General features: G+C 59.5%; 2 protein-coding genes across 2 annotated transcripts; both read right to left on the reverse strand.

Annotated features, from left to right (window-relative positions):
- Positions 1-5,118: 5,118 nt before the first annotated feature.
- On the reverse strand, positions 5,119-12,302 carry Timp2 (TIMP metallopeptidase inhibitor 2). The gene is made up of 5 exons (XM_048366898.1): positions 12,227-12,302; positions 11,717-11,817; positions 9,748-9,856; positions 6,955-7,079; positions 5,119-5,316 (listed from the first exon to the last, which is right to left on the reverse strand). Exons 1-5 carry the CDS (start codon positions 12,300-12,302, stop codon positions 5,119-5,121), a joined length of 609 nt encoding a protein of 202 aa, XP_048222855.1.
- Positions 12,303-22,601: 10,299 nt separating this feature from the next.
- Positions 22,602-24,449, reverse strand: Cep295nl (CEP295 N-terminal like). The gene is given in 2 exon segments (XM_048366899.1): positions 22,602-24,183; positions 24,185-24,449. Coding segments are annotated over 2 exon segments (1,635 nt in total). The 5' UTR covers positions 24,440-24,449; the 3' UTR covers positions 22,602-22,803.
- Positions 24,450-24,737: the final 288 nt, after the last annotated feature.

Below are 24,737 nucleotides of genomic sequence, written 5' to 3' on the forward strand. Positions count from 1 at the left end.
TTCCCGCAGAGCACGGGAGGCGTCGTCACTTCCGGAGCGGAGCCGGCGGGCGGAGCCGGGGCGTCCGGGGAGCGAGCCCCGGGCGTGCGGGTCCCGCGGAGGGAGGGCCCGGGGCCGAGCCGCCGGCGTGGGGAGGGAGGCGGGGAGGGAGGGGCGAGGCCGCGGGGCGCCGGCCGCAGCCTCCCGGGCTGTGGTCTGCCCCGTCGGTGGCTGGGCCGCGGGCCCCGGTCTCCCCGACCCCGCCCGGCACCGTGCCCACGTTCTCCCTCGGTTGGCGGGGTTTCGTTGTGGCGGTGCTGGGACCCGCACCCAGGACGCTGTGCGTTTCCAGCCGGTGCTCGGCGGCGCTCGCCGCACCCCCAGCCCTGCCTGTTTTCGTTTGGTATTGACACCGCGCTCACTGGCTTCCCTTTGCCTCGCCCTGACCTCGAACTTGCGGCCTTCCTGCTTCTGCCTCCCGAGGCGCGTGACGGACAGGCATGTACCCCCTCGCCCGCGTGGCGGGCGTCTTTCTGGAAAAGCAGGCAAGCAAAGCCAAAACCTTCTTAGAGGTGAAGGCTGTGTCCTGCCTCTAAGGGTGTGCGTGTGTCCTTGCGCTCTTGCCGCTCACCACTAGCTCTTTACTGCTCTGGCCATCATCAGTCCATTGGTTGCTTTTCTGATGGGGCGATAAGAGCCTCACAGACGTAGCCCTGCCCAGGTTGGCCTCAGTCCCCAGTCCTCAGGACCACAGGCAGGAGCCACCAGCACCTGGCTCCGTAAGCCATTTAGAACTGATGCACGTTGGCCCTCTGACCACTGTTTGTTCCCAGGTCAGAGTGTGTTTCAAACAAGAAAATCCTCACTTTTCCCGGCTTGACACAGTATGTCACGGTGATAGTCACCGTGTCGGGCTGAGAAGGGGCAGCTGGCAGAATAAACCTGGGCTGTTTGGCTTTGATTTTAGTCTCTGCTCTGCTGTAATTAGCCTATTGCTTTGGAGATTTCTTTTAGTTTTTCCAAGCTTTGGTTTCCTTATCTGGGGAAAAGATCTACATCTCTCTACTTCTTCAGAGAACAAAACTGACATTTGCTACCATGGGTATCAGATACCAAACTTTACCAATACAGTGAGATTCCATCCTCATGGCAATCCCACCAAAGGGTTTTTGCAGGGGGTGTCGTTTTATAGATTAAAAACAACTGAGTGTGCAAGACCTAGGTCTGCCAGGTTCCAAGTTCACATATTAAGCTGAGGCCCTCAGAGAAACCCAGTTACCTTTTTAGGAAAAGACAGGAATTGTTGGAAATCCTTCAGAGTTAGAGAATGTACCTGAGACCTAGAATTAGGACAGGAAGGAGCTTTGACAACCCCACCTCCGCTGCCTAATTCCCTCAGAAGCCGTCAGAGAGAAAGTCCTCAACATGTTCACAGGGCCAACTTGAAAGTCTAATGTGCTCAACTCCAAAGGTCACCAGTGATTGTACCTGGAAGCCACATTGAGGCCTGGCATGGCGGTGCACTACTGTGGTCCCCTCACTGCAGAATCTGAGGCAGGAAGACCTCAAGTTCAAGGCCAGTCTGAGCTACACAGCTAGACCCAACAAACAAAATAACCCAAATTAACTGAATTAGAACATACCTTGAGAAAAAGGTATGTTAGGAGAGTAATATCCTTGTCACCCTGGAGTTGCTTGACTGGCTGCTAGCCTGGAAGGGCCAGGTAAAATGGATTCGGCCCTTCCTCCAACTTCATAGCCTCTGTGAATGGCTGAAGATGTGTGGTAATCTCTGGGGAAACTTTTATTGCATTTTTAATCATAAATTGCTCCTTTTTCTGACTTCTACATCAGTTGCAGCCTGGGGTCCCTATGAGTTTGTTCATGGTTAAGCCTCCCCATCCCTGACAGTTTCCAGTTTCTAGAAACTTCAAGTTAGGATCCAGCCCCTCATCTGGCCATAACTAGTACACAACAGTCCCGTGATGGGCACCTCGGTGGGCCTGGGTTCTCAGGTTAGAGAGAGCCCATCATCAGGGGACAGACGGACATGCGTGCCATCTTCCCATCCATGTCTGCGGATCGGTTAGTGTTGGTCCAGAAGCCTGGCTGCGGCCGAAGGGCCCCGGCTGATCAAGGCCCTCACAGCAAGATGAAGACCGCACTCCACCGCCCAGCAGTTTTCTCGCTTTCGGTTTTGTTTAGACTCGGAAGGAATCTCAGGGGCAACGGTTCTCATTTTCCTGTACCAGGAGGGGCTTCGCAAGGCTGGTGGTGGCCAGGAGGGGGTGCACCTGCCAGGCGCGTCTCCAAGGCCTTCCCAGGAGCTGTTTGTGCAAGCAAGAGTCAAACATGAAGTAATTTGTTTTGCAATTTGCTTGGTTTTAATTTGTATTTGTTTAATATCCCTCTCTTATCACTGATTGGAAATGCAAACCGTAGTCTTTTGGGTTTCCCTCTCCTGTTGGAGATGGGTCAGTACACAAGGAGGGCTTATCCAGGCTCTGAAGAACCATCCAAGGTGCCAGCCAGTGGCCTGGGCTCCTAGGCTGGGAGGTCCCTACATCTGTCCCTTGGGACCACCTTCAGCCCAAGGCCACTTGGGTCTTTCTCCAGAATTCACTGGGCTGGGACTTCTCCACAAAGAACTTAGGGAGGGTTTCCCCAATAGCCCAATTTGGGTTGGTTTTCAAAATGTTGCTTTTCAGGTACCTTGGCCTTGTAGCTGTGGGTTTACACCCTAGGATGGTTCTTTCCCCAAACCTAAACTGCCAGGGGGTAGTTAGCAAGTTTTGGAACTGCCCTTTAGAGACACGGGCCGCTTAAGGGATGGCGCAGAGGGGAAATGAGTGTTTACAATGCAGCCGTTCAATGCCTGCCTCCAGCGGCCGGCTGCAGAGACGGCGTGGGCAGAAGAGAAAGGCTCGTGGCGGGGGCTGTAGGCTGCGCGGGGCCTGGCTCCTCTCTCTTGCTGGCATCTGCCCCTCGTTCCCTCAGCTCGAGTGTAGCGCATCCCAGACCTTCACACAGAGCCCGGCTTTTCATTGATAATATTGTTTATTGTCGATTGACAGAGCGATCACTCAAAAATGATACAAAGCATGAGAGACGAGCGAGCGCTGTGTGCTTGTTGACTCTGAACCACTCTCGTGTTCCCAGCACGGGGTGGGGGAGGCCTCAGGCTTCACACTCCAGCATGGATACGTTGTTCCCCCCGCCACCCACAGAAAAAATCCAAACGAAAACAAACAAAATCAACAAAGCTTTAAATTATAGCAGTAAGCTCACAGGTATTTCTTAATACTTATCAAGCAAAGATTTGGAAACAACTACAATGTAAACTTCATTTTAAATATTTTGAGTTGCTTGCATGATGAAAATAAAAGGAGGAGGAGGAGGAGGGCTTAGAACGTATAAATTAAACAATGCCAAATGGAGACTGCTTCTTAGACTCTGTATATTACACTTGTTGGTTGTGAAGGAAGGCGTGGCTTGCTCCGCCTCCGGGGTCCGAAAACCAAGGTGCGTGGATGGAATAGAAAGGCCGTGTTGACGAGCCAGCTGACTCCTTCGTAATACTGTGAACCAGAGAACAAAAGATGGGGAGAGAAGAAGAGCAAACGCCCAACGGAAAAGATAGGAAGGGGCGCTGGGTCACGGGGCAGCGGCCCCCCACGCCAGGCTACTATCCACTGTGGGCCCAGTGCCTCGGCCATGGCGAGATCCCTTTTCAAAAAGTGCAAGTCTAACACCTACCGAAGGTAATGAAAAAGTAAAATAGAACAGCCCGGGGATGATTACGGCGATGTCAAAAAAAACAAAACAAAAAAAACCCAAACCAAAACACTGAAGAAGTCAGCAGAAAGAGGAGCAAATGTTACATATGATCACCATACGGGAAGCGAACGGGGTGGGTGTTATAGTGACCGGAGGGCCGGTGTGGTCTATATACTGAAATCACGTGGACTGATCCATTATGACATCTTACCAACTCTAGGTCTCTGTACAGCATGAAAACTCCCTGGGGTGGGGTGGGCAGGGTGGGGGCTGACTCCTGGGCTTTCTCCCAGTCTCCGATGAGGGGAAGTCATCAATTTCTATGCTGACCAGGTCTTACGGTGTGGGGGCTGTGCACCCCGGGGGTGGGGGGGCTGGGGAGTCAGGAGTCTTACAGTTAGTTGCTTTGGGTAGGGGGCAGGCGGGCCTCCCAAAGTTTGCCTCGCCTGGGCAGGACTTCGTACCCCTCACTAAGACACTGGCAGGAAGCCATTCCCAGAAAAGTGACCGTAAAGCGTCAAGGGAGCCTCCTGGGGCAGTTTACACACTCGTGGGACACAGCCAAATGGGCCAGATGGAAACGGGGTGTGAGTGACTGCAGTGAGCTACAAGGACAGTGAGGCACCCCTCCCCAAGGCCAGCCCTCGGCCTGGACGGCTGTCGCTCCCCCCAGGAGCTGGGGCACACGGGAGGAATGGGACTCAAATGACAGGAAACCTGGTTAGCAAGGCCTCTGTCTCCACCGGGCCTGAGGGAGGCGCCAGAGGAGCCCCGCAGCGGCACAGGGCTGGGCGGGGCCCCTGCTCCCAGGGTCACTCCTGGCCTGAAGGAGTCACCGGTGCTGGCAGCCTGCAGCGGGCCCAGAGGAGATGGGACGCACTTACAAGGGGGGGGGGGGGGCACCCGAGGCCAAAGGGCTGGCCGCTGCAGAAAACAAGGGCCACGCCCCTCTCGGGAGGAGAAGGACCTGGTAGGCCTGCTACACAGTCTTGCAACGACCCTCAAACGTTTCTGCCAAAAACGCACATTTCCAGGCTCTGCCCTAACTGGGCTTGGGGGACCCCCAAATGTTGCCGGCCTGGCCTGTGGGAGGTGCCAAGGAGGGCTGAACCCAAGGATAGAAGTCTGGGACACATGGTGCCCAGCTGGGCGGATGGAGGCAGCGTAGGAGGGACCTGTCCCCCCCCCCCCCAGACCCACTGCCTCATTTAGGGGCAAGGAGGGGCTGGGGCAGAACCCCACGGGTGTGGGGCTACTTGGAGGATGATTTTAGTCATGCTGTTGCAGGCGGGGATGTCAGAGCTGGACCAGTCGAAACCCTTGGAGGCTTTTCAGTCGGCCACAGGGGTGCTGTTGGCCCAGTTACGGGTCCTCAATGTCGAGAAACTCCTGCTTGGGGGGCGCCGCCCCGCGGTACCACGCGCACGAGCCGTCGCTTCTCTTGATGCAGGCGAAGAACTTGGCCTGGAGCCCGTTGATGTTCTTCTCTGTGACCCAGTCCATCCAGAGGCACTCGTCCGGGGAGGAGATGTAGCAGGGGATCATGGGACAGCGTGTGATCTGGGGAGGGGACAGAGAGGTGGATTCGGCTGGGGACCAAGGACTAGGCAAGGGCATCCCCAGAGCCCAGCTGGGCCAGCCAAGGGCATTCAGCCTCGTCGGGTCCTACGCTTCCCACACTGTGGCAGGCAGCCTGCCCGGAAGCTCACAGGGGGTGGCAAGGGAGGGCAGGAAGCCAGAGCGCCCACCCAGCTGGGTCTCTCTGGTTCTGGACATCTGGTCTACCTGCTCTAAGTGTTAAGGTAGCCTGCGCACCTGGCGACCCCAGCAGCAGCTACCCCAGCGTTTCCTTAAGACAGAGGTGAGCTGAGCGACCCTGCCAGGATTTTGCTTTCAAGCGTGAACGCTAAGGGAATGAGCAAAGCGCCCACCTTAATGGCCCAGCACAGCGAAGGCAGGCCGGTCCGCACACCCAGGCCTTGGAATGCACGCCTGCCTTGCGTGAGCTGAGGGCTGGGCAAATGCTGGGCAGAGGGGAGGAGACCCGTACAAGACAGCTCTGGCGGGCAACTCCGGCTCCCACGCTCCCTCCTGGTGATGGGGGTGGGTACCAAGTACCCAGCGGTGCTTCCTCCCTTGGGGATGGGTGGGTAGGGAAGGGCTGTCACCCTCTCCAGCCACAGCGCGTGCCGGCACCGCCCCAGCTCTGCTCGGCCCCATCACTAGGCAGACCGTGAGAAGGGAGGCCGGCACCAGCACACAGGGCTCAGGCGTGGAAACGTCTGGAATGCGAGTAGTGTAATGCCTAGGGCACGCTCTCATGAGGCACACAGAGGTTTCCGCTTGTACGTTTGTAGAAAGACAACAACCACCACAACTCATGGGGCCGTGTTCTCTCCCGGCTTCCAAATATCCCTGGCCCTGGAGGCTCTCAAGGTTCAAGCTGGGGAGCGGGGAACCTCAGTGCGGAGGAGGCGAGGTGGGGGGGGGGGTCTGGGACAGCCGCACCTTCCCAGAGCAGAGGCTGAAACCGCACTCTAGTGGAGGGAGGGGCCTGGGAAGCCGATGGTCCCAAGCCCCGCTGATGGGGATTCCTCTTGGCCTTGAGGGGGGAAGGGCGAGGAGAGCGCTCCCGAGACGCCGCCCTTCCCCCAGCCCTAGGCAGTGTGGAAGTGAGCCACACCTATCTCCTTCTGGGTCCGGAGCCAGAAGGGGTAGCTTTGAGACCAGCCCCCACCTTGCGCCAGCGAGCACGTGCGCTCCCCTTTCGCGTGGGCTTTGCCCAGAGGACGGTACTATGGGAAGTGACGTTAGCCCCTGAGGGAGGTCCTTGGGAGCTGCTCTTGGATGGACAAGCTCGCCAGCCTATCACAGCTCCTGCTCAATCCTCGTCATCACTACTATATCACTGTGAGCCCCTTCCGAATAAACCGCATTGCTCTCCGAAGCGTCTCCGAGATCCGTGTGCGCCTGGCTTCCTTGGTGGGCAAGGAGGGAGGGAAAGGGGATCTCGTTCGGCCACGTGCACCTTAGGCTAGCCCGTGTCCCTTCACCTTGGCCACGTGCTGGTCGGGCGCCCAGGGGAGAGGGTGAAAAGGGGAGCACTGATAAGGAGTAAGCTGAGCATCCCCGGGGGAGGTAAATCTAGCCCGGCACCCCGCCACCCCCCCCAGTCCTGAGGGCCCCCGGTATGCTCACCTTGCACTCGCAGCCCATCTGGTACCTGTGGTTCAGGCTCTTCTTCTGGGTGGTACTCAGGGTGTCCCAGGGCACGATGAAGTCACAGAGGGTGATGTGCATCTTGCCGTCCCCCTCAGCCTTTCCTGTGGGGACAGGTGGTGGCTGTCAGCGCGGGGCCAGGGTGAGTTTTCCTCCTGGCCTCCTCCGCCTCTGGGTGCAGCGGGGGACTGCTGAGACGAAGGCTAACACTGCCCTGTGGCTGTTTATTCTCAGTCTTCAAATCATGCCTATTTTCTGGGAGTCGGGGCAGACGTCCACTTGATGCCGGGCGCCACATAGGCTGCGGAGAACCCACTAAGAGAACTGCAGCCCCGAGAAGGAATGGCTCCTCCATCATGAACAAAAGACACCTGTGCCCGGGGCGTGTGGGTGCGCTTGAAGCAGGCACTTCTGACACGCACCAGGCTGTCCTTGAGCCCATTTAGATTTGTAGGACGTTTCAGGTGAGGAGAAAATCCAGAAGCAGGGGCAGTACTGTGGCGTGTATTCTGAATTGTATAAGTTGAAAATAAATGCTTGGTGTGTGTATGTGTGTGTGAGTGTGTGTGTGTGTGCGTGCGCGCGCGCGCTGATATTGGGGCTTCAACTCAGCGCTAACCACTGTTCCTTAGCTTTTTGGCTCAAGGGTAGTACTCTACCACTTGAGCCACACCTCCACTTCTGGCTTTCTGCCTGTTACTTGGAGATGAGAGTCTCACATTTGTCTGCCTGGGCTGGCTTTGAACTGCAATCCTCAGTCCTCTGCCTCCTAAGTAGCTAGGATTACAGGTGTGAGCTAAATGGATACTTGGCTTTTTATTCTCTGGGCCCTTGGACATTTCTGTGGGTTTAGAGAAGAAAGGAGCAAATGGAAAGGTCTTGCTGGCATTCTTGCTGGCACGCCGGTGTCTTCCGGCATTTCCTCCCTGTTCAGGTATACAGTAGTCCATTTCTTGCCCGGCCTGCTGGGCACCATTCTCATCGTTAGGCTGGGCTTCTAGTCTGGTGCCAGCGATTTCTACTCACACCACTTTACTAGCATTCCTATCCCACTTTATGCTGTCATTGCCCTTCTTGTGCCTTGGCTCCTAACCAGGCTGTACACAGCAAGAACAAGGGCTCTGTCATAACATGTTCATGCACACAGCTCCTTGCGCATAGTAACGACTCAAGAAAAGCTAACTAGTGACGCGCAGGTGTGCTTGTGCTAACATTTTTCTCCCTATCCTTCCTCTTTCGGCAGCTTCCCTTTTGGTCTTTACCACCAACTGAATCTCCCCCAGAAAGAAAGCTGGCAAAGGCAAGAGGCGGAGGTGAATACAGACTGAAAGTCTTCCGTGGCCCTGCTGCCGGATGTGGAGAGTTACAGGAGGACCCTCGGGGTACACTTAAGACTTGGGTGGGTCACATGACATGCCCATCTGTGGCAACCGTCTACTTATGTCTGTCTCAAAAGAAAGAGACAAAAAAGCAAAGCATGAGTCTTGGATACAGAAAGACAGGGAGGGATCGAGATGTGTAACGAAGGCTTGCGGTGTTGACTCTTCTTTTCGGAGAAGAAGATGGTAGAAGGAAATGGCAGGGCCAATTCTGGGAGCCTCGGACGTGGTGCTCTGGTGCCCCCTGGGTGTGTGGAGCCTGAGAGGCCCCCGTGGGGCTGAGCCGCCTGCCTGGCCCTCACGTCTCACTACGCCCCGGCGAAAGGGCCCATCCTGACTCTAAAGAACTGAAAGGAGGCCCGGGCCTGATTCGGGAAGGAGCAAAGGTCAGATTCAAACCTGCCAGGAAAGTCCAATGAGGTGATGGGGTGAGGCACCGGCCTCACCCCTGCTCCCCAGCCCCCAACGTGATGAAACAATGCCTTCTCATGGGCCTCCCTCCTGCTGCCCACCCCACCCCACCCCCAAGACAGACAATGCGCTCTTACTGGCCTCCCTCCTGCCCCTCCCCCCACCCCACGGACACAAGGCGCCCTCACTGGCACAGCAGCTGGCCTACCAGGCGGGCGGTCTCCCCACTAAGTTATCCCCAAGAATGGCCCTCCAGGATCTCCAGGCGAGAGATGGGAAAGAAGCTTGAGCGATGGGGAACACTTTGCCAAAGCAGATGTTTCTACCCACGGCTAGGCCCCCGTCCAGGGCGGCACTTCTGCTGTGCCAGCCTCTCCCAGAGACACCGCTGCCCACGGGGGCACTTCAGCTCACCGACACGGCTCTGCCCTTCGCCCCACCGCCGTGGGGCCCGCTGCTTGGTTAATTGTCCTCTTGCCGAGGCTGAGAGGAGTTAAGGGGCCTGGGTGTGGGGACAGTACGGGACACCCAGGAAACCTCTGGCCGTGAACGTGGAAGACGGAGGTCCCATAAGGGAGGCCGGGTGATGTCCACACAGCTCTTGGTAGGACACAATGTACCCCAGATAAAACAGGAGGAATGACCCGGGGCACCCTGGTCTTCCTTCTGAACCGGGGCTGTTGGTCCCTAGTGCTCATCTCTATGCCTGGGGCAAACCTCTCCACCTCGGTTCTTCTCATCTGCAAAGTGGGAGCCTGAGCACCGTGCACACCTGGAGGCAGCCGCTGGCCGACACCGAGGCGGCCTGGTAGCTTTCTTGGGCTTGGGCAGCTCTGTTTGGCCAAATGGCCTCTAGAGGGCAGCGTAAGGAGCCGGTTCCTTAGGGGCTAGGACAAAAAGGCGGGGAGGCAGAGACCTGGAAACCACTGGTTAGGACACCAAGTTCCCTGCACCCGAAGCCCAGGGACGCCGAGGGACGCACCTGCAATGAGATATTCCTTCTTCCCTCCAACGTCCAGCGAGACCCCGCACACTGCCGAGGAGGGCGCCGTGTAGATGAACTCTATGTCTTTCTCCGGTCCTTTGAACATCTGCAGAGACAAGGGAGGTATCAGCAGCAACGGGGTTCTGTCCCCGGGCACCCCGGTACTGCCCTCTCAGAGCACAGGCGGATCAGAAGGCCACGTTTCCTCTGCAAAGAGTCGTCCTCACCCATTCGGCATGGCAAATCTCAGCAGATGGGGTGGGGGGGGCAGGAGTCTCCAAACAAGCCCCCCACATCCAAGTGCTCATCTCAGAGGGGTTTGTGAACACCCTCATTGTGGAGGGCCATGACGTTTTCATATTTCAGAGAGAGAAAGGGAGGGAGAGGGGTGTGTGTGTGTGTGTGTGTGTGTGTGTGTGTGTGTGTGTGTGTGTGTCCTCACACATGCCTGTGTGCTTGGGACTGAACCCGGGACCCTGAGCTCCTAAGCAACACCCTCAGCTATTTCCAAGATGTTTTTCTCCGACCATAAATCACATGAGCTTGGGTTGGCCTTGAACTCTCGATCCTTCTGTCTCAGCATCCTCAGGGCTAGGATCACGGATGTGCACCGCATACCCTACTGGCACAGTGCTTTGGCCAGAATCCCAAGAACCCCCCCAGAAGTGGAATCTAACCCCGAGGTGCAGGGCGAGCTCCACCCCTGGCACGGGTCAGAGGGGGAGGGGCGGGGGACAAATCCCAAGAACAAGGTTTGTTTCTCATGCTCGATTTATATACAGCGAGGTAGGAAGGCCCCGTGCCCGGGTGAAGATGGGCGTCTGTGGGCACCGGGGGGGGGGGGTATGTGCTTTATCTTCTTTGAGAGTTTTGACAGGCAAACCCAACAGAAAGGTGCCAGGACAAACTGGGGGGGGGGCCTGAGGGCAGCCACCTCAGCCCCCCTCCCCCAGGCCCTCGCTTCATAAACACGCAGGCTGGAGAGGAGACACCCCCTTAAGGCCGCAGGCCTCAGGCCTGAGAATTCCATGGCCTTCTGATAGCATGGATTTATTTTCTAGGGACTTCCTTTGGTAACAAAATGCAACATAGATGGCTAGAGCCATTACTGTGTTGCCAAGTTTCTCTCCATCGCTAGCTGGAATTTTGTTCTCTTTAAAATCCCTAGTAAGTGCTAATCAAAACAGCATCAGGCCTGAAGCTGTTGGGTCTTGTCCTCATGTGCTATCTCTTTCTCAAACGTAGGGGTGTTTTTTTCATGCGTGTTCCCGGACATAGGTAATCCTCTGAGAAACTCACAAGTCCCCCACCCGCCCCACACCTTGGGCCTGTGGCGACTCTGACTCAGGCCAGGTCTCACTGACAAGGCCTTCCTGAAAGCAGCCCCTGACCACACCCCCCTGACCCACACATCCTCCAAACCAGCCGGCGGTTGAGGCTCATCCCTATAATCCCTATAATCCCAGCTTCTGGGAGGCCAAGCCCCGAGTTTGCATACAGTAGAGCCAACTGTCTCAAGCAACAACCAAGATGTGTGCGCATGCCGTCTCCTCTTGATCTAGCGCACGCCCGGCCAGGCAGGGCTGGGCACTGCAGCCGGGCACACAGGGCTTCTTCTCGCGTCAGCTGGGGGCTCCCAGGGGCAAAGCCCACATCCTCGCAGCTGCTGAGCCCCTCAACAGCTCGGCCCGGGATGGACTCAGGGGACACCCCACGGAGGGAGGGGACCAGGGTGATGAAGCAGAAGCTGTACCTCTGGTGTATTGCCCGTCAAAACAAAAGGAACGTATTTCTCAAATGACTGAATGTGCCCAGGAGCACACCATTTCTGCCCGGCTGTTCAGGCTCTTCTGGACTAAGGAGAATCAGACCCGTGGGTCACCTGACATAGCTGCTTTGGGCCTGCAGGTTACTGGGTGGCGTAGCAGCCTTCCCCCCTCCCCCCCATCCCACAGCCACGGAGTACCTTTATCTGCTTGATCTCATACTGGATCCTCTTGATGGGGTTGCCGTAGATGTCATTCCCGGAGTCCACTTCCTTCTCACCGACCGCCTTGGCCCTGATCACTGCAAAACACAGAGGCACCAGGATCCTGAAACATCATGTAGGCTCTGACCAGGGGGCAAGGCGTCCCGGCCTGCAGGAGGTGCTGAAAAGAGGGGAGCCCATGCCCTTCAAATGAGCCAGGTGACCAGGCCAGCATGAGAGACCCCCATCTCATAACTCAAAGGCCGTGTGTGTGTGTGTGTGCGCGTGCGTGCGTGTGTGCGTGTGCCAGTTCTGGGGCTTGAACTCGGGGCCTGGGTGTTGTCCCTGAGCTATTTTGCTCACATCTAATGCTCTACCACTTGAGCTACCGCTCCTCTTTCAGCTTTCTTGTAGTTAATTGGAGATAAGAGTCTCCTGGACTTTTCTGCCCTGGCTGGCTTCACACAGCAATCCTCAGATCTCAGCCTCCTGAGTAGCTAGGATTACAGGTGCGCGCCACTGGTGGCCGGCTAACGGCTTCCAGAAGCAGCTCAGAGTCCCGCGCCCCTGTGGGGACAGCCATGGGTCCGAGCCAGGCTCTTTTGCTTGACCAAGTGGGGCTCTTTGTCACTTGCGCTGAGGGTGGCTGGTGAAGCAGAGATACAAATGGCTGCCCTGCAATCCTGCTCCACGTCTCTCCAGCTGCTGTCCTGTCTGCCCTGAAAGTTCCCTTGGATGAGGGCCTGGGGGTGCGGCTCAGAGGGACAGAGCTTGCCTAGCGTGGATGAGGCTACGGGGCCCATGATCAGCACACATGCGTGCACACACACACACACACACACACTTCCCCAGCAAAGGCTGTATGGAGGAACAAACATTGCAGGGTGGCTGACAAGCGTAAGGGTCGGACGCTGAGGAAGAAGGCAGGCCAGTATTTCATGCCACTTGGGCAGAGCCCTTCCGCTCCTCCCTTCGGGGCTAACAGCTGGTGGCACATTCTGCCTCCATCAATGGCTTTAAAAGCTTTGCCCTCCACAGGCGGCAGGCCAGGGTCGCGTGAGGTGAGGCCTCTGCCACCCGCCACCCCTCTCAGCAGAGACAAGGGGATGTCTCCTCCCGGGGCTCAGCTCCAGTGTCTTGGGAACTCCCGGCCTGGCCCGGGCTGTGGGAGCAGAGCGAGCCGCGTCCGCCTCCAGCCCTCAGGCCCCGCCCCCAGCCCTCAGGCCCCGCCCCCAGCCCTCAGGCCCCGCCCCCAGCCCTCAGGCCCCGCCTCCAGCCCTCAGGCCCCCGCCCCCCGCCCTCAGGCCCCGCCCCCAGCCCTCAGGCCCCGCCCCGGGCCGGTCCCCCTTCGCCACGGCCAAGGCCACAGATCCCGGCTTCCCAGGCTCCGCCGCGGCAGGGGAAAGCCTCGGGCAGCCCACCTCAGGAAGGAAGGAGGGCTCTGCCCTCGCTCCCACCAAACGCCGCTGCCTAAAATCCGAGACCCTTGGCCACCTGCCATCAGCCCGGTGCCCCGGCTGCTGTGGGCCAGCGGGTCCCGTTCCGGCTCTCGCGGTCCCCCCACTTTACGCAAACATGCCCGAGCAGGCCCACACCTCAGAACAGGCAAGTGTCTTCGGTCCAAAATGCCGTCTTCCGGGGCTGGGAATGGGGCCTAGTGGCAGAGTGTTTGCCTGGTGGTGTACATGAAGCCCTGGGTTCGATTCCTCAGCACCACATAGATAGAAAAAAAGCTAGAACTGGCGCTGTGGCTCAAGTGGCAGAGTGCTAGCCTGGAGCAGAAAGAAGCCAGGGACAGTGCTCAGGCCCCGAGTTCAAGCCCCAGGACTGGCCAAAAAAAAAACCAAAACAAGCAAAATGCCATCTTCCCCTCCCTGCCCGGAGGATTGCTGCTGCCCACCCCTCAGGGCCCCAGCTGCACCACCGCTCCTTCCTGTGTGCCTGGGGACAGTCTGTCCCTCCCCTTGCCCTCCCCGCCCCCCGCCCCCCGCGCCCCCCATCATGTGCTCTGTGAACACCTGTGCCGGCCTACTTGGCCTCTAGGGAACAACTGGCACTCCATGAAGCCTGCCGAGGGAACCGGGGTGAAGCGGGAAGCCCCGGCGAGGCTGACCCTTGCTCCCTCTTACCACCTGTTTAACCAATATGCCTTACTGAAAAAGAAAACACGCGAATTGTGAGCAGGCCCGATGACTTGTGTCCTAAGCTTGCTCTTCAGGTGGCAGCAGCCACCCGCCCAGCAGGCTCCCTAGAGACTAGAAGGAGCATCTGTCTCATGCTGTGGCAAACAGCGTGTGTGTGAGTGTGTGTGTGTGTGTGTGTGTGTGTGTGTGTGTGTTGCCAATACTAAAGCCTGGGTGCTGTCTGTCCCTTAGCTCTTTTGCTCAAGGCTGGTACTTTATCACTTGAGCCACAGCTCCATTTTCAGGTTTTTGGTGATTAATTGGAGGTAAGAGTGTCACGGAGTTTCTTGCCCCGGCTGGCTTTGAACTGTGATCCTCAGATCTCTTGAGTAGCAAGCTTACGGGTGTGAGCCACCAGCCCCTAGCTATGGGAACTGCTTCTCAGCGGTCCACTACGTCATACGGTGCTTAATGCATGAGCGTGATCGATGGCGGCCCCGCTGACTCCCGGAATAGCCAGACAGTCAGCTTCTCTCCCATGCAGTGGGGTTCAGGCACCGGGGCTTTACAGAAGCCCCCAGGACCCCGCCCACCCGTGTCTGCCTATGAACGAGTGGATTCGTCACGAGTGGATTCTAGGTGTCTGCTCACCACTTCTGACCTGACAGCTCTTCCTGGACTGCTCATCTGACAGCCACGCGCACACCTACGGCTGGACTTGGAGAGGTGGGGAGGGGCCTGCAGAGCCGCGCACCCCCGACGCCCACTTTAGACGGCAAACAGCACGGCAGGCAGGAGAGCGCGAGCCCCATCCTGCCCTCGCAGGTGAGGGCTCTGGAAGCAGCGTCCAGCTGCTCAGGTTCCTAGGGACCTGATCTCGGCCCTGGCCAGCAACCAAACAGACTCTCCGGTCCTGGAACACACTGGCTCCCGCGGTCAGTGTGCAGCCCACAGACTACAGTTCCCGTCTCTAAACGGTCAGAAAGGAAGACACGGAGCCAACATCCCAGGGCAACCTTGTGGGGTTGATAAGACCAGAAACACAGGCATGGTCAGCCCACAAGGAACCGGGGGGGGGGGGAGGGGAGGAGAGGAGGAAGGAGGGGAGGAGAGGTGGGGGAGGAGGGGAAGAGAATCTCCTTTTCCAGCTGGGCTTCCTCCATCTGCCTGCGGGGACCCAGAACACAGATCTTTGGAGTGTCTAGGAATTCTGGACAGAACTGTCTTCCCTACTTTGCAAAATAGAGACTCTGTGAAAGGAAAGAACATGGGGGCTGAGACACAAAGAAATGGCCCTCTGCAAACCTCCCCCAAAGCCCAGGCCTTGGGTAGAAGGAGAGAGGCTGGGCCCCGAAGCTGGGTGGCGTGCACCTGCCGTAGAACAGCAGATAGAAAAGGGGTACGGGGTGGATGGTGCCATGGAGGCTTTGGCACCAACCTTGGGCTCGGAGGACCATCCGATCCAGACAGCTCACAGTTAGATGGGTGGGAAAACAGAGCAGCATGGTTTCCATTACAGGGAGAACAGGGAGGGAGGCAGAGAAGACAGGAGGCTGAATCACAGGAAGGCTGGCCTCCCTGAGTCCCAGGCCACTACAGGCCAGAGCCGGGGAAGTGTGAGCCCCCAAGGCCGGGACGCCCAGCATGTCCGGGCCTGGGACGGAAGGACAGGCAGGGACAGCCGGTGGCCTGTCCACGGCTGGCCACAGTGGGCTGGCTACTCCGCCCCACCGCTCACTCGAGGAGCTGGAGGTGAGCGGGAAGGCGGCTTTGTGCCTCACCCCATCCCCGCCCCAGTGGCTCGGATTCTGCCATTCCTTCTTTCCCTTCTGCTCTTAACACCACATCTGGGTTTGAGATCAAGGGCTACACTGGCTGGTGGGTTCCCTGCCAGATGCCGGCTACTGGAATGCACCGCCGTCCACTGAATTCAAAGCACAGGCAACCGCAGAGCCCCCGCCCCGCCCCCCAGCCCCCAGGCTGAGGACACCACATGATGTCACTTCCCCTCACGAGGAGCCTGCACAAACAACCCCGGCGCACCGGGCCAGGGCGCGGATGGAAAAGAACGGCTGGGTGGAAAGTCGAGGTCGTGGAATGCGATGCCAAGGGGCCGGGCTGTGGCCGCGCTCCGAATCACACGCGCCCAGCGAAGGCCGGCGGGGCCTGGGCGGCCGGTGGGGCCCTCGCAGCCAGTGGAGCACGGAAGGGGACTTGCTGGAGACCTAGGGCGCCACCAGCTCATGCCACAGCCGAGGGCGGCCCGCGAAAGCCTCGCTCAGCCATCCCCACCCATGACCAGCCCGGAGATGCCAGGGCTGCGGTGCCACGGGCCTTCCTCCTCGTCCTCCTGCCTGTCTGCTCCCTCTGCCACCAACACAGCGCTGTCAACACACACACACACACACCCCTTCAGAAGCACTACCATAGCTCCAAGGGAAAAGGAAAACACACGTTGTTCTCTGGGAAATCGCATACACAGTACGTGTAAAAACAGGTCCCATGGGCCAGCTCCCTCTTGGGTCCTCTTTCAGGGTGTGGGCCCCCCACCATGGACACCAGACCCACACCCCCCCTCAGAGTCCTCCTCTCTCTCTGTGGGACCTGGCTGAGACCAGGGACAGCAGCCCTCAGACCCTGGCATCCACCTGTCTGGAAAGACGCAGCCATCTCCAGGCCTTGGCAAAGCACGGATTTACCTGCACACAAAGTGAAAATCCGGCACAGGGCCAGCAGAGCCTCGCGGAGGCTGGTGGGTGTCGCTCAAGGTCATCAGAGGACGTTGCCCCCAGCCCACCCTGTTATGCAGGGTCCGGCTGTGATCTGGGAGAGGCACCCAGAGTGGCCAGCACCCACATCCTACTCAGAGCCCTATGGAAATGCCAGGCGGCCCCTCCCGCTTAAGAGGTGAGATGGGGGTCCTTTCAATGCCCCAGTCACCGTGGGAGGGGACGCTCTGATTCGGTGGCTGGGGTCAGAGCTGGCAGGGCAGCCCAGGTCTCTAGGGGCCGGCTCTGTGGGACGTCCCATTTCTTAGATGCACATGCAGCAACTGCAGGCCGGCTGCCAACATCCTTCGAGGACCAGTCAGTCCATGCCCTTGTCCCCTGGTAGAATTACCTGACCGCTAAGCCAGCGGAATTAAAAAAGCACCACCAGTTGGCTCACGCCTGCAATCCTGACTACTCAGGAGGCTGAGATCTGAGGATCGTGGTTCAAAGCCAGCCCAGGCAGGAAAGTCCATGTGACGTTTATCCCCACCACCAAAAAGCCTGAAGTAGAGCTATGGCTCAGGTGGTAGAGCACAAGCTTTGAGCAAAAAACAGCTCAGGTACGGTGGCTCAGACCCTGAGTTCAAGCCCAGGGCCAGCGGGCACCCCTCCCCCCAAAGAAAAGCAATGTTCTTCCCCCCCCCCGGCCAACCCAACCCCCACCAACTCCTGGTGAGCACCTGACGGTCTGGATACCCTCAAACCACTCAGGGTTAGAAAACCCGGGGCCCATCCTTAACCCTAAGCTGCAGCTGCCACTTGGGGAGTCTCTTGTTCTTTCTGGGGGACAGCAGGACACCCCATGGCTGAGGCTGCCTTTGAATGTGGATGGATTTGCCCAAAGCTCCAGGTCTTTCGGAGGACGGGCCTGCCTCGAGGTCACGTGAGGAGAAGGGAGGTGACCTCTCCCTTCCCAATCCCGATGCCTACCCCTTCAGCAAAGTCGGGCACGCGGCTTGGGCCTTGCCCGTGGACAGCTGAGACGCGGTGGTGGTGGTGTTCCTCAGGGACTCTGGCCTTGGGAGGCTGTAGGGTGTGGAGTGGGGGCCTTGGAGGGGGGGGTGTCCTAGGAAAGACCGTGGGACAGTACCCACTTCCGCTAGCAGGACAAGCTGACCCCGCAGGCCAGAGTGGCAGAGTGGCAGAGGTGGCCACAAACCGACCGCAGTGGCAGATGGCGATCGGGAGCGAGGACGGTGCCCTGGCTCGCCAGGTGTCCAGGCCCCAGCCCTCCCTGGGGAACAGCTGGTATGTGGACGCACTCAGGTGTGGTCAAGCAGCTGGGAGGGGTCAGGACGCCGAGCTCCCATAAACCCACAGGTGCGGCACCTCAGACCTCCCTGTCCCCCACACCGTGTCCTTGGCGGACAGCAGGTGACTTCCCGAGCCCTCCTCTGCCCAGGCCCCGCCACGCCCAGCCCCTTCGGATCGGTGGTGGAACAGACCTAAGTCCGCTCCTTTTAGGGCAATGAGAGGGAAAGGGGGCTGTCACTGGGTAATTAAAAACAGCCCTGTAGTGAGGGGCGGAGCCAGGTTTCTCTGCTTCCAGCAGCCGCCGAGCCCCACAAACAGCTCCATCCCCTGGGATCTAGCTTTCGGGGTGCTGGGAAGTGGACAGGCCCCACACCTAGCTCTGGGAACGCTCCACAGGGTACCCGGGCCTTGTGACCGGTTGAAGTGACACTGGGTCACTGTGACTCACGCCAGGGAAAGGAAGGCCTGGGGTGGATCGCCTCCGAGCAGATGGGTTTTGGGGAAGTGGTGCCGAGCAGAGGGAGGGAGCTGGGGGTGTAACGAATAGATTGGGGGGTGCAGTGTGCCCCTGGGCCACCGCCGCCCACAGGCTGGCCCTGGGGGACATGCCAGGCCTGCCTGTGGCGGGCTCCCTGCCTATGGATCACTGGAGATTCAAGAGCACTCGGCGAGCACTGTCCGCTGGATGCCGTTGTCATGGAGACCAGCTCTCCCATCTCCACTTCCTGCCCGTGGCTTTGGCTCCTCTTGGGGAAGGCAAGGAAACAACATTTAGAAGAGCGAGCAGGAAGGTGTGGCTGTTTTCTGGGGGACGAGCCTTCCGGCTGCCTCCCTGCCCCCTGCCCAGGCCCCTGCCCTTCCCTCGGCCTCCGGAGGGGCCCGGCTCAGGCCTCGCCACCCTTCCTCGCTTCTCCGTGTGGCCAGCGGGATCTTACGCCAGAGTCTTGCGCTCAGCCCTTTCCATTCACGTGCTGCTGAATCGTTTGAAACACATACACACGCGCGCACACACACACACACACACACACTCACACTGCACCCCGCTCCTAGGAGGAGGGTTTGCCGAGAACAGTGCGGCTTTGTGGAGGGAAATGCTGTTCTGCAGTTTCTCCGCCAAGAGCCCTCGCAGGAGAGCCAAGCTCAGCCCTGCAAAGCCGAGCCAGAGCCCGAGCAGGCCGGGCAGGAGGCAGAGGGGACTTGGAGAGGTGCCCGGAGAACCCCGCCTTCCCTGCCCCGCAGGCCGAGGCCGGGGGAGCCGGGGCGGCAGAGCGGGGACCCCTGGGCCACGGAGGCTACGGGGCCATGGGCGGCCACCATTCCGCACGGGCTGACTCATTTCTGGGAGCAGGCTGGGCCCTTGGACCTTTGTCTCGGCGCTGTTGACACGGACGGTCTGAGCGCCCCGGCGTGGGACCCTGAGGCGCGTGACTGGTGGGCTGGGCCCAGCCGTGTGTGTCTGCTGACACAGGGCCGAGGAGGCTGGATGGCCGGGCGGCAGTCCCAGGCTCCCACCGGGGGGAGGACCCCCGCTTCCAACCACCCCCTTACCCCCCATTCTGCCTCACAGGCCCAGCACTGAGGGCCTGCTTGGTGCAAGGGCCCCGGCTGCACCCCGGTGGGAGGGGAAGGTATAAAGACTGAAGACCACCCCCCCCCCGAGAGCCCACCCCATGGGGGTCAAAGTCAAGTGGGCCCAGCCAGTGTGAGGGGCCGTGGTATCCAGGGGAATGGGAGGCGCGTGTCTCTCACCCCAGCGTCAGTGGGGCGCTGCGGGCCTGCCCCCCGGCCTGTGGGCAGCTGGCCCCAGCAAGCCCCACAAACCTCTTGGGCAGACAGGGGGCCCATCCATCCCCCCGGGACAGCCCAGACCTCCCCTCCTAATCCCTGCGCTTTGGGGAGGAAGGGTGGATGCACACAGCAGGGACACACGACCTCAAAGGTGGGCGCAGAAGCACAAAGATGGTGGAAGGTTCTAGAACACCCAGTTCTGCCAGGAGGCCACCCAGAAAGGCATTAGAGGGACATGGCCTCCATGTCCCAAGTCCCCCCTCCCCCCCCCCCCAGCGGGGCTGTGCATAAACCTTGTGGGGCTGAGTCCTCCTGCTCTGTGGCCGAGCCTCCACCATACAGAGGCGGGGCCTGGCCACTCAGGGCAGCGTGCGGGGCCCAGGCCTAGCCCCAGGCTGGACGCCCTGCCCGCCATCTGTAAGACCTGGCTCTTCAAGGAGGGCTTGAATGCCCAACAGGTGCCAGCAGGGCCCGGGCAGGGTGCCCTCCGTGCTGGTGTCACGGTCAGGGCTGGGGATGGGCCCTGGCTCCTGGCGGAGGCTCTGGGGGTGGGGGTGGCCCCCGGGCACCCCACCACCTTCCAGATAGCTCAAGGCGGGCAGCGGTGTGGGGACTGGGGACGGCCTCTCCCTGGGGCCCCACCGGGGACCGGCTTTTAAAGGGAGGGAGGGGGTCCTGGGAGGGCCTTTTCTTACCCACACCACTGGCTGGGGCCAAGGCCAGCCGGCCTCCCTGTAGCCTTCCCCCACACAGGTGGGAAGGGGCAGGGTGGGGGAGGCCGTCCGGGCAGAGATGAGTCACCCCTCAACCGAGTCTCACTGCCCATCCCCACACCTACTTTTAGCTCCACTGTGGGTGAGGAGGAGGCAGGTCTTCACCTAGAACACACAGGCCACAAACACTACCTTGGTAAACGGAAACAAAAATAACCACCAAGGCAGCCTGGGTCTCTCTGGCGGCGGCGGCGGCAGCGGCTGCCAGGCTCGGAGGAAGGCCCTTGTGCCTCAGTCAGGCCATGCGGTACCCTAGGGGGCTCCATGGCACCCTCCGGGCCTTTCCAGATAGAGCTGACCCGGCAGGTGATCCTGGGCCATCCATGAAAAGCCAGGCACTGGGTCCAGACAGGACACAAGAACAAAGGCAAAACCCAAAACGCTGCATCCCATCACTCCCTTCTTGTCTCCCCTGGGTGCCACTCACCCCCCCCCCCACCCCATCTCTGCGGACAGCCTCTAGGATGAGGTCGGACCAGAATGATGGCTGGGATCTTCCCCACCCGACATCCCAGCTGCGGAGTTCAGTTCACAATTTCCCAAAGCTCTCTAAACAAAGGCTGGGGCCCGATCCCAATCCTAGAATTAAACCACAAAAGCACTTTTTGGCATCCAAGCTTTCAAAGCAAATGCATTAGGGATATTAGTGCTCCTTCCAGAACCAGGCATGGAAGAAAAACAGCTAGGACGGTGGAAAGGAGGTTCAGAGAGCCACAGCTCAAGATGTGCTGTGGAGAGAAAGAGGAGGAGGAAAGGACCAGGAGAAGGAAGAAAGGAAGAGGTGGACCACTCGCCAGGGGTGGAGGGGGAAGGAGGGAGGGAAGGAGGAGAGATGTTTTTCCTTATTTGCTGTCTGTTTTCTTTCCTTTTTGTTCTGTTTGTTCATTTATATGTCATTGGGAGTACAAGAGGAGGCACGGAAATGGAGGTGACAAAGGGTAAACAAAAATAGCATGGGCACTGTGTTGAACTATACAAATTGTGGGTGGGGATGGAAGGGAAACCTTGGAGAGAGCAAGGGAAGAGGGGACATTGTCCAAAGGGAAATGCACCAGCCAGGTGCTGTTGGCTCACGCCTGCGATCCTAGCTGCTCTGGTGGCTGAGATGCAAGGATCACGGTTCAAAGCCAGCCCCGACAGAAAAGTCTCTGCGAGACTCTTATCTCCAATTAACCACTCAAAAACAAGAAGTGGCACTGTGGCTCAAAGTGGTAGAGTCCTAGTCTTGAACAAAAAAAGCTCAGGGACAACACCCCGGTCCTGAGTTCAAGCCCCACAAGCCAAAAAAAAAAAAAAAATGTACCCTTTACCTGGCTTATGTAACTATAACCCTTGTGTATGTCATCCTTAAAATAATTTAAAAAGGGAGAAAGTAATGGAGGAGATGGACGGCTCTACTTCTGGCTTTTTTTTTTTTCTGGCTAGTTGGAGATAAGAGTCTCATGGATTTTCTGCCCAGGCTGGCTTTGAACCGTGATCCTCAGATCTCAGCCTCCTGAACAGCTAGGATGACGGGCGTGAGAACCCGGCGCCTGGCTACACCCCCGTGGCTGTTTTAGAAGAGCAAGGGCAGAGGAGCCCGGCTGTGGCCACAGGCTAGACAGCAAAGCTCAAACGTTTGCTATCTGGTTCTTGGCAGGGAAAAATGTGCTGACCCCTCCCCTGTCCAGGTCCCTAAGTCTGCAACCGGCGGAGAGCAGCCGGGCTCCGTGTGGTGCATCTACAGCTGCTGCGGGTGGAGAGCAGAAGCTAAGGGACGAGAAACGGATCAAACACCCAGGCCCCCGCCCCCCAACACCACAGGGCCAGCCCCCGAGGGAGCCACCCAGCCCAGCAGGGCTGCCCCTCCTCCACGGGTCCTGTTGAAGTCCTAACAGCGGAGGGTGGGATATGTTGTTGGACGTGCTGGCTGTGTCGTCTGGAGGGAGTTTCGGCGCGATCTGTGTCTGTCTCAGCCAGTGGCGGAGCCACGGATGATGGATCTTTTGAAACTGTGCCCGTTTGACCTTGGATGCCCCCCCCCCCAAGTCCAGTGTTTACTCAATCTAAAACATCAGAAGAGACGATTCTACCTGGAATTTCCACGTGTGCCTACACCTCATAGACACAGACGCCCCTCTGGGAGGGGAGGGGCCCTCCCCCCCCCCCCCTACAGTGTGAGGCTGGGCTCGCTTCCTCCGTCTTACACGGGTTCCATTTTTGTGTTTTTGCTGTTGCACAAAGGACCCTGCCTGGAGTGTGGCGCAATGGCACTCAAGAGACGCCAGGACGACACAGACACCGAGTCAGACACACACAGACAGACCCCGGAGGCTCGGCTACAGTGCAGGCAAACGGTCACCAGGGATTGTATTGATCATGGGCGGGCCTGGACCTCAACAAGTTTTCTGAAAGTCTTGCAAGCGTTTCCTGGCTTTGTCCAGAAACTGCTGGTGTAACTTGTTTTGCTCTGAAATCTGCTGCTGAAGGTCATGGACCATCTGATTGTGCCTGTCCTCGTCCAGGAGGCTGGTGCCCGAGACAGATGGGCTTCGGAACTCGGCGCCCCGGCCCATGGACGGGGCCCCGGTGGAGTAGGCCTTCAGCAGCGCCAGGCGGGTCCTCCGGCGCTCCCTCCGCTCCTCCTCCAGCTCAGCCTTGTAGTGGATCTCCAAGCTCATGTCCGGGTGCTCCGTCTGCCCCAAGAAGGCCGTTTTCCTTCTCTGCTCCATCTCCCCTTTCTGCTTTTGCCTCAGTGCCGCCCAGCTGGCCGGGCCCTCCTCCTCCTCCTCCTCCTCCTCCTGCAGGGCGGGGTGGTGCTCCCCCAGCGCCGTCCCAGTGGGACTGGCATTGCGGGAGGGCGCGCCCTCTTCACTCTTAGGGACTCTGGTCCCCGCAAAGGCCATCGGACTCTCCTTTAACTCGGGCTTGGCCATCTGAAGGTATTTGAGGTTCTCGGCCCTGCTCAGCAACTGTCTCAAGGTGGTGGTTGTGGACGATGTCTCGGAGGCCTCGTCTTCCTCCTCGCCCCGCCGCCTGGGCAGGCCACCGTAGGCGCGGCCGGTGTGGTGGCGCAACTCCGCCAGGCCCTGCTCCTCCCCGGGGCCCGGGTCCCCCCGGGGCCTCTGTTCCAGGTGGGAGCTCAGCTGTTTCTTGAGCTTCCGGTTGGTGTTGAACAGCTCCTCGAAGGCGCTCTCCAGCTCCCGCTGCCACCGGTTCTTCTCGCTGCCCTTGAGCGAGGAGCCGGGGGACAGGTCGCCCCTCTTGTAGGCCGTGCTGCCCAGCCACGACTGCTCGAGGTCGCTTAGCTTGTCTTCGGGGCTGTGGTCGCGGGAGCTGGGTTTCAGGCCTTGAACGGAGACCGGGGTCCCCGGGCCTCCCTGCCTCCTGCCCCGCCAGGCCTCTTCCAGCTCAGGCTCCTCGATCTCCTCCACGGGGGTCAAGAGCGGGCAGAGCCTGGCGAAGTCCCTTCCTCGGCTGACCCGGGAGTTCACGGAGCGGCAGCTGCTGCTGCTTTTGCTGGACGGCGCCCGCTTCCCCTTCCCCTTCTCGGGGGGATTCAGCCCTGGGGATCTCGCGGGCCGCCGCCTTTCCGAGCCGGCCGTTTTCTTTCGAGACTTGGGGTACCAGGCGGGCTGTCGGGGTGGCTCTTCCCGGCGGCTCTTCTTCTCTCTGCCTTTGTGCTTGTCCCGGGGTCTCGGGGCTTTCGGCATCTCCCCGGAGATGAGCTCGTCCAAGACGGCCTGGCTCCCCACGGCCTGATCGGCGACCCCCCCCCAACAGCCGGGCCAGGTAGAGCCGCTCCAGGTCCTTGATCTGCTGCAGCTGGGTCTCCTGCCACTCCGCCTTCAGCTCCTCGGCCAGGCGCTGCAGCTGGCGGTTCCGCCACTGCTGCAGCTCGGGCCTTCGGGGCAGAAGCTCGTCGCCTTTGTCTCTCACTTGCAGCAACAGGGCCTTCTGGCTGGGAAGGGAGGACCCGTCCTCCGTGCTCGACTCCACGACCTCTTCCTCGGCTCTCTGCATGGCGGCCATCTTCTAAGGCGAGGTGGCGATGGCAGAGCACGGGGCCCCGGGGCACCACCGCGGGGGGGACCACACCTATTCCACACAGCCTACCAGGGCAGGACCCCCCGAGCTGCGCCTCGTAGCAGTCCGAGGAGAAGGCGTGAGGCCCTGGAGACAGTGCACATGGGGTCTCAGAGCAGCGCCCACCGCAGCCGGGCAGGCAGGCGCCCCCCCCCAACCTCTGCCCACCGGGGCCCAGGTCCACTCCGGGTTTCTGGCCGATACACCTTTGACCAAAGCCTGTGGGGCAGATGTGTTCCATGGG

The sequence above is a fragment of the Perognathus longimembris genome, chromosome 17, assembly GCF_023159225.1.
Source record: "Perognathus longimembris pacificus isolate PPM17 chromosome 17, ASM2315922v1, whole genome shotgun sequence".
Classification (NCBI taxonomy): domain Eukaryota; kingdom Metazoa; phylum Chordata; class Mammalia; order Rodentia; family Heteromyidae; genus Perognathus; species Perognathus longimembris.

Coding starts and splice junctions, on each gene's coding strand:
- Timp2 (XM_048366898.1), bottom strand. CDS start 12,302: ATGGCTGTCCCCACAGGGGCGCGGGACTCTGAGCTGCTTCTGGAAGCC. Junction 7,080..9,747: donor GAAGGAATATCTCATTGCAG/GTGCGTCCCTCG, acceptor CTGTCCCCACAG/GAAAGGCTGAGGGGGACGGC. Junction 5,317..6,954: donor AGATGGGCTGCGAGTGCAAG/GTGAGCATACCG, acceptor TCCCCTCCCCAG/ATCACACGCTGTCCCATGAT.